Raw genomic sequence first — 13,557 nt, forward strand, 5'->3', positions numbered from 1 at the left:
GTCTCTCTCCAGGATCCATTGATTTCTTTCATCATTGCCAAGCCCTGTAGCTCTTCCTCAGTTTTCAGCATCCTTGACCTTTCCTGTATGATACTTTCTCCTTCCACTGGTTTCTGAGACTCCTCCTGGCCTAGTAGGTCTTCCCCAAGGACTTGTCCTCAGACTTCTTACCTCTTTCCACACTCGCTCCAATGACTATTTCACCTAGTTCCGTGATTTCGATATAACTCCAAAATGAGCTTTGTGGGTCTTTTCCAGGTCCAGTGCTCTGTCCACTGTATCACCTGGCTGTCCACCCACAGTAAATAAACAGCAGAGATAGGATCTGAACCTAAGTCTTCAACTCCAATGCCACCCTATAACCATTCTACCCTTCAAAGAAAATCTATAAAACTATGGAAGAATATAAAAATATGGAGGAATATCTGTGCATGCATATGGTCACTTGTATGATGAATTAAACTGTGCATGTATCTGTTTATTCATTAAATGACTATTTTTTGGCTAAGTCTCTACAGAGACTGTTCTTGCAAAGTTCAAGGTAGGGTTTCAGCCAAGCTCATTTCCATGGATAAAGCCTAGATTGCTCTTCTTGGGCTTTTGAATTTTTATTGGAAAGAAAATCGTTAAATAAATTTGATGCTGGAGACACCTAAGTGGCCCAGAGGATTGAGAGCCAGACCCAGAGATGGGAGGTTCTGGGTTCAAATTTGGCTTCAGATGCACCCTAGCTGTATGACTCTGAGCAGATAACTTAACCCCATTGCCCAATCCTTACCGCTCTTCTTCTTTGGACCCAATACACAGTATTGACTCTAAGACAGAAAATAAGAAAATTTTAAAAAGAAACTTCATGCTAACTCTTCCTTAAAATGTCTCTTCCTCAAGACTGGTTTTCAAATTCATTTTATAATTTCTCTTAATTATAATTTCTCTTAAATTATAAAATTATAAATTATAAAATTTTAAGTTTCTCTTAAACATCAGCCTATTGCTACAGTCAAAATTGCTCATGTGAGCAACAACTGAGGTAGAAAAGATGTTCATGGGAGCCTTCTGCTGAGTTTTTAGTCATACCTTCTGCCTTTTCTCTGGGTAGATTATAATGCAGGTATCAGCCCCCGGGGATAGCAGTGGCTGGCCAACTGATTACGAAGACTTGGAGTCGGGCAATAATGGTTTTCCAGGAGATACAGATGAAGGCGATGGCTTCTTCATAAGCCGGCCTGAAATTGTGGTGGTACGTATTTGGCTTTGGAAGATCGGGTTGGTAGGGTTGGTGGAGGGGAGCTACAAAAAACAAACAAATAAATAAACAATCCTATTTTACATTTGTTGTCCAAGCGCTTCAAACTTCCTGGGCATTCATCCGCCTTCCATGCAGGGCTGCGATTTATCTCTGTTTGTCTTTTCCCAGTTTAATTGCAGCCTGAAGCAGACAAGTATTCGAGATGCGTCCCATCAGCCCCAGGTCCAGAACATCACTTTCAACATGGAGCTGTATGACACAGATCTCTTCATGGTGCCCATCCCGGGCATCCTAGAAGTGGTAGAAAATGGGCATATTTATGTTGAGGTAAGAAAGCAAAGATTGACGTTGGGCTTGGGGCATTGCCAGTTGAGCTCCTTGGGAGGAGCAACCTACTTTTCAGTGAGGACAAGGGTGTATTATTCATATTCATATTTTATTATTAAAGTAGGGATATTAAATAATAAACAAAAGAAATAAAGAGGAGAGGGGGCAGCTAGGTGGCTCAGTGGATTGAGAGCCATTGGCTTATGTCGACTCTATGATCAGGAACAATCTACGTACCCAATTGGAGAGGCCATCGGCCGACAGTTCATGGGTTCCTCGTGTTGCCTGACTAGCTGGTGTCTCATGGCATTGGAAGCAGGTTGAAACAGGATGCTCCCATAAATCTAAAATGACTTTGGTGCACATATTTCTGGTTTAGGAACACAAACAACTTTTCCATTTGGATCAGGGCTTCTACTTTGCTTCAGACGCTGGGATGGGGCCCGTTGGCTCTTAGCTCTGTCTGCTTCTGTGGTTCAGACGTTGTGACTTTTGGATCACCTGTCCTGATAGGAACCTCCATTCTTTAGGTGAATCTCTCCTTTCTGCCCTTTGGAAAATGAGCTGGTGTCTTGCAAATGCTCCCCATGCTATCTTGCCCCAAGATCTCCATGTATGTCTTGTTTTGGCAGCCATCCACATGTGTGCAGTGGGTTAATGACTCCCAGATGTTTCACCAGCCTCTAGGACTCTTGCCCAGGTGTCTTCTTTATTGAATTTATTTCTCAAAGAGTTTGCTTCATTTCTTTGCTAGTCATTGGCACATTCTGCCTTGTGTGTCCCATTCAGGGCCTTTTTTCCCCTTGTAATATTTCTCATGTTCCACTCACTTAAACTGCTAGATAGTGTTTTTTTAGGGGAAAGTCTACCTTTTCCTGTTTGTGAGGTTTTTTTTTTAACCCTTTTAAAGATCATCTCTGATTTTGCAGTTTAAAAACAACCCTTGGAATTTGTAGAGATGTTGTTCCTCTGATATCTTTAATATCAAAAAAGAAATGAACAAGGTCTCTGTCATTATTTTGTTGTAGTCAAGGGGATTTGGGAAAGTAGTTACAGATTTTTTAACATTATTTTAAAAGAACGAAATAGAGGCAGGATTTTTAAATCAGTCATTTTAGTATATACCCTTTCCTACTATTCCCTAACCTCAATAAACCTTTATTTATAACACTCCTTCCCCCTCCACCCCCAATAAAAGAGCAGCTAAGCAGAATGGACTTAACCCAGTGACTTCTTTACATAGAATATTCAATCTTTCACTCATAATAATTCCCTACCTGCCCTAGTAAAGGGAAATGTTCTCAGTGTTAAAGATGTCCCCCTTTTAAAAAATCAAATAAAAGAAAACCAGATCACACCTTTGTTAACTGGAGTTCTTAACTTGGGATCTGGAAAATATTTAAAAATTTTTTGTCGTCTGTACATTTTTTAATGATTTTGTAATTCTTGGTCTGTTATTTTTATTAAATAAATCATTCTGGATTTTAGCAGACTACTGAAACAAAGCCTTAACACCAGAAATGGAAGGGGGAATAAATGAAAGGAATAAGCATGTATTAAGTGCCAACTGTGTACCAAGTGCTTTATAATAATTTTCTCATTTGATCCTCATAACAATCCTATGAGTTAGATACTATTAATATGAGGAAACTGAGGCAGACAGAGATGAAATGACTTACACAGGGTCATACAGCTAGGAAGTTGTCTGAGACAGGATTTGAACTCACATCTTTCTGACTCTAGGCTCTATTTATGATGCCACCTAGCTGTTACCTCTTAAGAACCTCCATTTGTAGAATAGAGGTAATTCATTCAACTAGAAGATCCTGGTGCCTTGAAGTTAATTGTCCTCCTCAGGGGTAAAAAAAATCATATCTAATTATATAAAATGATATTTGATATAATTACATCCAAAAATCATACATATAATCAGATATAATATATAAAATCAATATAAAATTCATATAAAAATCTTTCAGAGAGATAGCTTAGACTTTGATGTCTCCTTTCTACATTCCCATCTTAAGGTCCAGCATTTATATTTTGGGCATAATAGCAATGCTCATTACTTGTGGGAAAGTTATAGTTTAAATTTTCATAAATACTTAGATTAAACATGATGGTTAAACCCCTGATTCAACGTGAAATTCTAGTACTACAGAATGTAGAATAATGAGTAGAGGCTCCTTATATAGATGGGCAGATTTTAGCTTCATCATGTTTCATTTTGTCTTTGTCCCTCATATCTAAGAGTTGTCTGATACATATTTGGTGAATGAATACACAAATGACCAGAAGGAAATACTTCTTAAAAATTAGAACTGCCCATTGGGCTAGTGGGATGCCAATGGAAGTTGAGAGCTCCCTTCCCGTCACTGGAGGGCTTGAGGAAGAAGCTAGACAATCACTCATTGGGAATAAAAATAATAATAATAATAATAATAATAATAATAATAATAATAGCTCACTTCTAGACAGCACATTCCATTTTGCCAAGGTAATATACTTTATCACATGGGAAAGTGGGAACTTCTTGAAAGAAGGGACTAACTTGCTTTTCCATTACTGTCTTCAGTGTTTAGCCTAGTACCACGAAATGCGCTTAATACTAGAAGCAGCAAGCATGTCAATTGACAAAGAAATAGATTTGATGTTCAGATCTGATCTCAGACACTTCCTAGCTGTGTGGCCCTGGACAAGTCACTTTAATCCCCATTGTCTAGCCCATATTGCTCTTCTGCCTTGGAATCGATACCCCATATTGATTTTAAGAAGGAAGGTAAGAGGTTTTTTTTTAAAGAAATATATTTGATAACCAATATTTTTTTCTTACCTGTGTAAATGCATTTAAAATAATTACACACAGATATTGTAATTGTATTTGAAATAAAATTTCCATCTTATCTTGATTTTCTTTGTTTTATAGATAAAAATAATTCATGGTGTCAGTTGGCACCATTTGGTTCTTTTATCCAATAAAAAAAAAAAAACAATCCTCTTTCTTTCTTAGTATTGATTTTTAAGACAAAAGAGGAGTGAGGGCTAAGCAATTGGGGACAAATGACTTACCCAGGATCATCATACAGTTAGGAATTGTTTGAGGCCAGATTTGAACCTAGGTCCTCCCAACCCCAGAGTTAGTGCTCTATCGACTCTGCTGCCTAGCTGCCCCCTTCTAAACGATTCTTAAGTTTCAGCCCTTTTTAAGTGCTTTTTACTTGTATGTAGTTCCACTTTGGTCGTCCCTACCTCTGGGAAAGACAGAAGGTACATTTTCTCATTTTACTCTTTGGATACATGTTTGATCATTATCAAATTCGTAAGGCATTCTGACATGCATTTCTTAAAAAGTAGTTCATGCAAACGTTCAAAGTTCCTTTTTAAAAGTAAGATAATGTAATAGTATGTTAAAAAAACAACCACTGCATTCAGGATCCATGTCTTAGAGTTTTTATTTTTGTTTTCTAAAAAGGAAAAAATCCACTGAGTTTAGGACACTTTTCTTTCTTTTTTATTTTTTTTTAACCCTTACCTCCTCTCTTGGAGTCAATACTGTGTATTGGCTCCCAGGCAGTAGAGTGGTAAGGGTAGGCAATGGGGGTCAAGTGACTTGCCCAGGGTCACATGGCTAAGATGTGTCTGAGGCCATATTTGAACCCAAGACCTCCCGACTCTAGGCCTGGCTCTCAATCCACTGAGCTACCCAGCTGCCCCCAGGACACTTTTCTTATAGTTTTTGTTGTTTTTGTTTTCCAGAATGGAGATAATCTACCAAATTTAGGACATTTTTAATAGTTTTTGGTTTCCTTTTTTATGGAATGCAAAAATCAATTGAATTCAAGACGCCTTTTTTATGTGTTTTTTTCTTCTAGAAAGTAATAATATTAATCCAGTTGTTGGGGATGAAATTCTTAGAAAAATTAATTAATAATATTGTTCTCAATCTTGCAAATTTAAACCCTGAGAGTGAGGACATAGCAACAATTTTAAAGGTTTTTTTAAGCCATTTTCTAGGAAGGTGACAAAAAAATTCCAATTTGTAGTACCCATCCTTCAACAAAACAGATTAACAGGCCAGATCAAATCTTAGTAAACTGAGATAATCCATTCCTCGTGAATCATTTGGTGTCCTAAAGTTAACTAGTTCCATTAGGGATGCTTCCCATCAGAGACAGTCTGGAATAGGACAAATTGTCCTAGAGAGGAGAGTTGTTGTCCTTTGCCAAAGTTCTGAATCTCTGATGGAGAGCATCGGGCAATGCATTAAAATTCATTTTATTCCTACAGTGCCTAGGCTTACATTAATCCTTGATTTGGTTGTAAGTGCCTCCAGGGAGGAAGCAATCATACACTACCCAAGGAGTCATCCCAGACAATAAGCTAGGGTTTCCTGAACGGAGTATCTATTAGAATCTGAGTTCTGAACTGAGTTCGAGGGAAATTAGATTTGAGTTTTGTTTACCTTTGGCCCCAAACAACCTCATTCTTCCAAAAAAGGGAAAGAAACTTCACAGGATTTGGCCCTAGCCCTGTACCAATGTTTTTAAAGAGGGAAGCATAAATGAGTTGGAATATTTTCAGATTAGATTTTCCTTTAAAATCTACCCCTACACTCCAGAGGCTTTAGGAATAAAGCAAGACTTACTTGACAAAGCTTGCGTTGGATCTGAGAATTACTTGGCATATTTGGCCAAACCAAGGGCTACTCCAAGTCAAGCCACCCATTGCATTATGCCTCTGCCTCGCTCTCTCTTTTGTTTTTGAAAACCTTAACTTTGTCTTTAAATCGATGCTTTGTATTGGTTCTAAGGCAGAAGAGCAGCTTATCACACAGCTAGGAAGTGTCTGAGACCAGACCGCCATGTTTCTCTTGAAAAGGGAGATTCTTTGCTATCCACATCCAGAGAAAGAACTGTGGGAGTAGAAACACAGAAGAAAAACACAGGCTTGATCACATGGTTTGATGGGGATATAATTGAGGATTTTGACTTTAAACGATCACTCTATTGCAAATATTAATAATATGGTTTTGATTAATGATACATGCAAAACAGTGGAATTGTTCCTCAGCTCCGGGAAGCAGGGAGAGAGGGAAAAGGGGAGGGAAAGAACATGAATCACGTAACCATGGAAAAATTTTCTAAATAAAGACATTAATTAATTTTTTAATAAAGAAAGAAAAGAGAGGTTCTTGCCCCTTGAGGAAGGAACCAGAGTTATAGCTAGAAAGATGGTTGTACAGAAGCACCTAACACTGACTTTCCACAACTCCTCTTTCCTATGTTAAATAAACTCTGAACTCTCTGAGGAACCCTTTTTAAAGGAGCAGATATTCCATAGGACCTGAGTTAACCTAAAGTCTGGGAGCTAAAAATCTTAATGTCTTATTCATTTAAGAAAATTAATTTGTTGTTAATTGTAATAATAGGAACATGGACAGGGATTGGTCTGGAGATTTCATTGGCATGGGGTATTCCCAGATGAGGAGATTCCCTCTGCTAATGCAGGCTAGCACCTTTTGTATAACTTGTGATTTTAAGAGGGTACTAGAGTACTGAGGGAGGTTCAATGACTTACCTAGGGTCACTCAATCAGTATGTGTCCCTGGCAGGACTTTGAAACTGGGTCTTCTTGTCTTTGAGACCAGATTTTTCTCCACAAGGCCATTATTTATTATCAATAACAACTAATAATAATGTAATCTCTCATTTGATTGTTCTAACAGTCTTCTGAGCTAAGTAAGTGCTGTTATTATCCTCATTTTATAGGCAAGGAAACTGAGGCACAGAGGCTTGCCCCAAAGTCACACAGCTAGTGAGCGATTGCTGCTTACATTTTTCCTTAATTTGGTGTAGAACCTATCTGGGGAGGAAGTCATTCTACACAATAGACAGAGGCACCTCCTGAACTTGGGTTCCATAGTGGTCCAGAGTTCCAGGCAGTTCCATTTAACTTGTGTTGGACTCTCCCAACCTGATGATTCACAAAAGTGCTGGTTTAACCTCAGGTTCAAGTCAACAACATCCCTTTAACTTTGAAATGCTGCATCTCTAGGTTGCCATATTTGAAGCTCAGCTGCAAGACTGTGCCAACCCATGATGCTTATTGGCTCATTACTCTTCTTTCTGTTGTTGTTACGTAGGTTTCTGTTACCAAGGCAGACCAAGACGTGGGATTTGCCATCCAAACGTGCTTTATCTCTCCATACTCCAATTCTGACAGGATGTCTGATTACACGATCATAGAGAACATTTGTCCTAAAGATGAATCCGTGAGATTCTATTCACCCCAGAAGACACATTTCTCTCGACTTCATGCACAGATGGACAAAAAGAGATTTAGCTTCATGCTCAAACCCATTTTTAACACTTCACTGCTCTTCTTACAATGCGAACTCACCTTGTGCACAAAGAAGGAAGTAGAAAACCACAGACTGCCAAAGGTTAGTAGTTCATTAATTTCCTTGAACTTTTAAGTTTCTATTTTAAAAAAAAAGGAATAAGATAGTGACCTTCAGAATAATCACAAGTTATGGCAGATTTCAGTGTTCGGTTTTAGGACAGCCAAAAATAGAGTAATAAAGTAAATATAATTCCAGTGACCTGTGAGTTTTATGGAATCTTATGGAATAAATCTTGACCATATGATTTTGTTCCACTCTGTTATTATAGAGTACATTACATGTGATAAATTAGGATTATTTTCCATGGAGGGAGTGGTCTGGCTTTATCTCTGCTATTCAGATAGTGTGGAGCGCCAGAACTACAAATAGACTAAAGGACAAATCCAGTAAGAGCATTAATTTTTCCATGCCTCTCCAAGACTTGATTTGCAATTGTTTTTGACCTTCTCTGGGTGGATTATAAAGTTGATTTAATTCAGAGAAGCTTCCAAAGGAAGTTAGTTGATATTTGAATTTTATGTTGTGGCTCCTAATGCTGGGTTGATTTTGGTCAATATTTTGAGCTGTTATAACGGTGGATCAGAAGCCTTGACCAGAAGACATTACTGGTTGTGTGGAACTGTTGCCAAAATATAAGACTGCCAAGGTTAATTAGGATATTTAATCACATCAGCCTTGTGTGTGCCTATGACATGCATTCTTTTAGGAAAATATTTACATAACCTTGTCGTTTTCCAGTACCATCTCTCTCATCATCTTTGTAGCAAAGAAGTCTGGCTAAACAAAACGTACTAACCCCATCTGAAAGCATAGGCTTTGTTCTCTACCCATCGCTCATCAGTTCCCTGTGGAGAAAGGGGAAATTTATTACCAGTTCCCTGAAATCAAGATGGGTCATTACATCAATCCAGTCATAGATCTTGATATGGAAGGAACCTCAGAGGCCATTTAATCCAAACACTTTATTAAACAGTTAAAGAAATGGAAGCCAAAAAATGTTGAAGAACCTGTCTAAGGTCACACAGGTATAATCATAAAATCAAAGGCTTAGAACTACAAGGGACCTTAGAAGTCACCAAATTGATTTTTTACAGATGAAGAAACAGAGGAACAAAAGGGTTCATTTATGTGCCCAGGCTCACTTAGCAAATAAATATCTGAAATGGGTTTTGAACCATTTCTTGTTACAACGACTAAAAAAGAAAAAAGAAAATCTCCCCAAAACTAACTGGCACATCAACTGAGCCTGATCATGTAGGTGTTCCGTATTCTGCTCCCACAGCCCCCACCTCTCTAGTAAAAGGAGAGGGGCTAAATTATGAATCCCTTTGACTTCACAGATGGAAATGAGCTCCTGTACACATTTCTGCGTCTCTTGTGAACAAACCCTTCCCATCGGTCTGCTGAATAAAAAGCCCCAGTCCTCTGGTTTATCTAGAGAACCCTTCTCTGAACCCAGCAGTGACATTGAAGCCTCCAGCCATTAGGGGAAAACACAAGCTGTCCTGTGGTGTTTGCCTTTTGAAATGCAGCTGAGAATACATTTCCTCTGCCAGTAGATTTTGTAGCTTGTTGGGAGTTTGGTCTGATAAATGCTTCCATCTCCTGTTTCTCTTCAGTAAACAACACTGAGGCACTCTGATAATGAGGTAGCCACACAGCTGTGCTGGCAGAGGCAGGGAAAGGTTTGCTTCTGAGAGAATCCCTGCCCTTGACCTCTATCTTTCTTCTCCACAGTGCATCCCTCCTGATGAAGCCTGTACCTCTTTGGATGCGACCATGATCTGGGCCATGATGCAGAATAAAAAAACATTCACCAAACCCCTGGTGGTAGTCCATGGAGATGAAACTAAAGGTATGACTCCATGCCCTCCAAAGCCACAGAGGGCCCTCCACCCCATACTGTATATCAAAGGCAGGTTATTGTCCAGGGATCAGTAAAGATGCTGATCCATTTCCATTCCTTCCTCCTTCCCCTCCTCCCTTCCTTATCCATGTTTTATAGATAGAGAGACTTGGGCAGATAGAGGTTAATGACTTGCATAGGAAAATACTGCTAAGTTCCTGGGGGCAGGATTTGAACTCAGTTCTTCAAGCACTTTATCTGCTGAGTCACCGAGCTGCCTATACATAGAAAAACATTATTTCAAAAGTTTTAGTCATTTATTTTATTTTTATATTACAGTCATTCCCAAATAGGCACTTTTAAACTGTACTATTAAGCCTTCTCTATTAACAAAGAAAAAGTTAAGGGAAACCAATACATATGACCATTGATTTAGAGCTGAGAGGGATGTTAGGGTCCTCTGATCCTTTTTTCTAGATGATGACCCCAAACCCCAGAGCAGGAAAGTAACTTCTTATGGTCAGAGAGGATAGTAAGTAAATGGCAGAGCAGGGATTCCAGCCCAGGTCTTCTGCTTTGGAATCTTGGGCTCTTCCCACTGAGTCATACTCTGCATTCCTTTAAAGGGAAGAGGGAGGCACGTCTCCTCATCTATTGGCTAAAACTGGTCGCTGATGTTGATCTGTTTTACTAAATTTCTTATTTCCCGCCTTTTAGTATTCTCTGTTTTATTGAGATTGATTTAATTAAGCATCTGATACACAGTTTTCCAGGAATATACCTTTTGCATAAAACATGATTGACCTCTTTATGCAGAGTGTGCTTTCTTTCTTGTTCTCTCTCACTTTCACCCTTCCTTCTTCCTCTGCTTCCCTTCTTTCTATCTGCTTCTCTCTCATTCATTCTGTCTTTCATTCTCTCTCACCTCCTACTTCTCCCTTTCTCTGTTTCAGTCACCTTTCTACCTCTACCTCCTCCCCTCCTACCTTCTTCTCCTTTCTCTTTCTTCTCTTCCTCTCTCTCTCTCTCTTCCTCCTTCCCTCTCTCTTCTTCTCTCTTTTTCCCTTCCTTCTACTTTCTTTTTCTTCCTTTTTCTGTCTCCTTTCCTCTCTTTCTACTTCCCATTTGACCCCTTGGTTTACCTCTGTCTCTCTTTCCATTTCTATCTATCTATCTATCTATCTATCTATCTATCTATCTATCTATCTATCTATCTATCTATCTATCTGTATCATCTACCTATCTATGTACCTATCTGTGTGTCTGTGTGTCTGTCTATCTATCTATCCATCTATCTATCTATCTATCTATCTATCTATCTATCTATCTATCTATCTATCTATCTATCTATATCTACCTACCTGTCTATCTACCTATCTGTGTGTCTGTCTCTATCTATCCATCCATCTATCTATCTATCTATCTATCTATCTATCTATCTATCTATCTCTCTTTCTATCTATCTATCTATATCTACCTACCTACCTGTCTATCTACCTATCTGTGTGTCTGTCTCTATCTATCCATCTATCTATCTATCTATCTATCTATCTATCTATCTATCTATCTATCCATCCATCCATCCATCCATCCATCTATCTATCTATCTATCTATCTATCTATGCTCTTATATATATACACACACACATGCCCACATACTCATTAGAAGCACTCTTGGATGGGAACTTATTTGTCCTAATTTCATAATTAACTTCATGGAAAGCCTGGGATTTACACATCTGTTTCTGTGTCTGTTAGGGAGGGTCAGTTCATCATTTAGAAGTAGCAGCCATTGGGTAGCCAGAGCCCTAGCCTGGGAAGCAAGGATCCCAGCTGCTATTTCTAGTGATGGCGACCCCCGGGAAGTTGTAGGATCTTATAAAAGTTACTTCCATTCTCTGGGCTTTCTTGTCTTGTTCTGGAAATGAATCACCAGACCAAGGGACCGTCTGCAAGTCCCCATCTCTGAAGTTCCATAATCTTACTGATGCAAAAAATGTGATGTGGTCTGTGTTAGGCTTCCTTCACCAGCGAAACACCCGACTCTTTGGGGACTTGGGAGACGAGTTCTGGGGTGGTGTTTGAGGCACAGAGCACTGAAGTGACTTGTCCTGGGTTGCACAGTTAGTGCCAATGGTAGGATCTGAATTCAGGTCTTCCTGATTCTAGCCTCCCTGCTCCAGGGCACCAACACCATATGATTCTGTTTGTGGTAATGAAATGAGCTTGAAGCTGATTTCAGCTAGGGATGCCACAGTCCTGAAGTCAGTATGGAAGGTATTTTCAAAGAGTCCTTTGCAAAGTACAGATTTTTATTAGCTAACTTCCAACCACTTGAAGCCAGCAGCTGTGATAATCATAAACAATTCCTCTGTGAAAGTGTATGTTTGTTTATCAGTGTATACCGGTGATTTTATTATTAAAGGGAATGTCTAATGAGGAAAATCTCTCTGCCAGCCCCAAACTATACCCACTCTATCATTTATAATCTTGGAGAATTTCCTGGGGACATTAAATGTCCAAGGTCACTTGGCCGATCACCATGGGTCAGAAGTGGAACTTGGACGTCCAGCTTCCTGCCTTGAAGGCTAACCCTTTACCCATTCACTCTGCTTCCTCTTAAACAGATTAACCAATTTATAAGCTATGTTTTAATTAGAGCAAAAAGAAATAAGAAGCAATTGTATAAGCAAGTGTCCCAGAAACTGGGCAACAGCTGGTAATCACAAAAAGGTTTAACAATGGCTCCTTCTTCCTCATAATCCATCTGTTGCCATTACCTATTCTGAAGGATGTGTTCCTGCTGGTAATGGGTCAGCAGCACGCTTTTCCCCAATCCAGACAATTAGGCGTTAATAATGTAACCGTATTACTTCCAGTAATTCATTCTGCTTTCAAGTTGGGTGGTTTTATTTTCCTTTATAATCTCGCCTCCACAATGGCTTAAAATCATTCAAGCTTAGGACAATTATCCTGAAATTTCAGCATTTTTTGTTCTATATCAAAATGGCCAAATGGGTAGACTTTAATCCACAGGAAAACAGTTTAATGAGGTTTGCTAATTAAGAAGCTTCTGGATGGGGTGGGGGAAGACAGGAGTGAAGGGTTTGCTTTGGATTGCTGTCAAAGTTGACTGGGTTACTTTATGAGGTGGGTAGAACTATATTTAAAAGTTATGTTCTAACCAAGGCCTTAGAGGAAAACAAATATTCTTTCTATAGTTTTTTCAACTCTTTAAAAAAAATCATCCTTATATTTTAGCTTTTCTCTTGTGGGAGTTTATAAAATCATAGGACTAGGGGCAGCTGGGTTGCTCAGTGGATAGACTGACTGCCAGGTCTGGAGACAGGAGGTCCTGGGTTCTGTTGTGAGGAAGATTAGTTACATATAGTTCAGATCTGACCTCTGATACATCCTAGCTGTGTGACCCTGGGTAAGTCACTTAACCCCCATTGTCTAGCCCTTACTTCTCTTCTGCCTTGGAACCAATACACAGTATTGATTCTAAGATGGAAGGTAAAGGTTGAAAAAAAATAAAAAATTTTAAAAATAGAAAAAGTCTTACAAGTAAAACAAATTCCCTCATTAGCCATGTATTAAAACAGAAAAAAAAAAAGAGAGAGATGAAAATGGGCCTCTTTCCATACTCTTGAGCCCATCAGCTTGCTGCCTGGAGGTGCTTATCATGTTTCATCACATGGCTAGGTGCTAAGGGAAGCACGAAGATAAACG

The 13,557-nt window shown here is 39.0% G+C and overlaps 1 protein-coding gene across 1 annotated transcript in view; it reads left to right on the forward strand.

Moving 5' to 3' along the window:
- TGFBR3 (transforming growth factor beta receptor 3) overlaps positions 1–13,557 on the forward strand; it is a 116,093-nt gene that overhangs the window by 83,897 nt on the left and 18,639 nt on the right. Inside the window, exons 6-9 of the mRNA XM_044674839.1 lie at positions 1,100–1,240; positions 1,418–1,576; positions 7,719–8,018; positions 9,717–9,834. Of these exons, the coding sequence (XP_044530774.1) occupies positions 1,100–1,240; positions 1,418–1,576; positions 7,719–8,018; positions 9,717–9,834 (718 nt within the window). The remainder of the gene's footprint in view (positions 1–1,099; positions 1,241–1,417; positions 1,577–7,718; positions 8,019–9,716; positions 9,835–13,557) is intronic.

Source organism: Gracilinanus agilis, chromosome 4 (assembly GCF_016433145.1).
Source record: "Gracilinanus agilis isolate LMUSP501 chromosome 4, AgileGrace, whole genome shotgun sequence".
NCBI lineage: Eukaryota > Metazoa > Chordata > Mammalia > Didelphimorphia > Didelphidae > Gracilinanus > Gracilinanus agilis.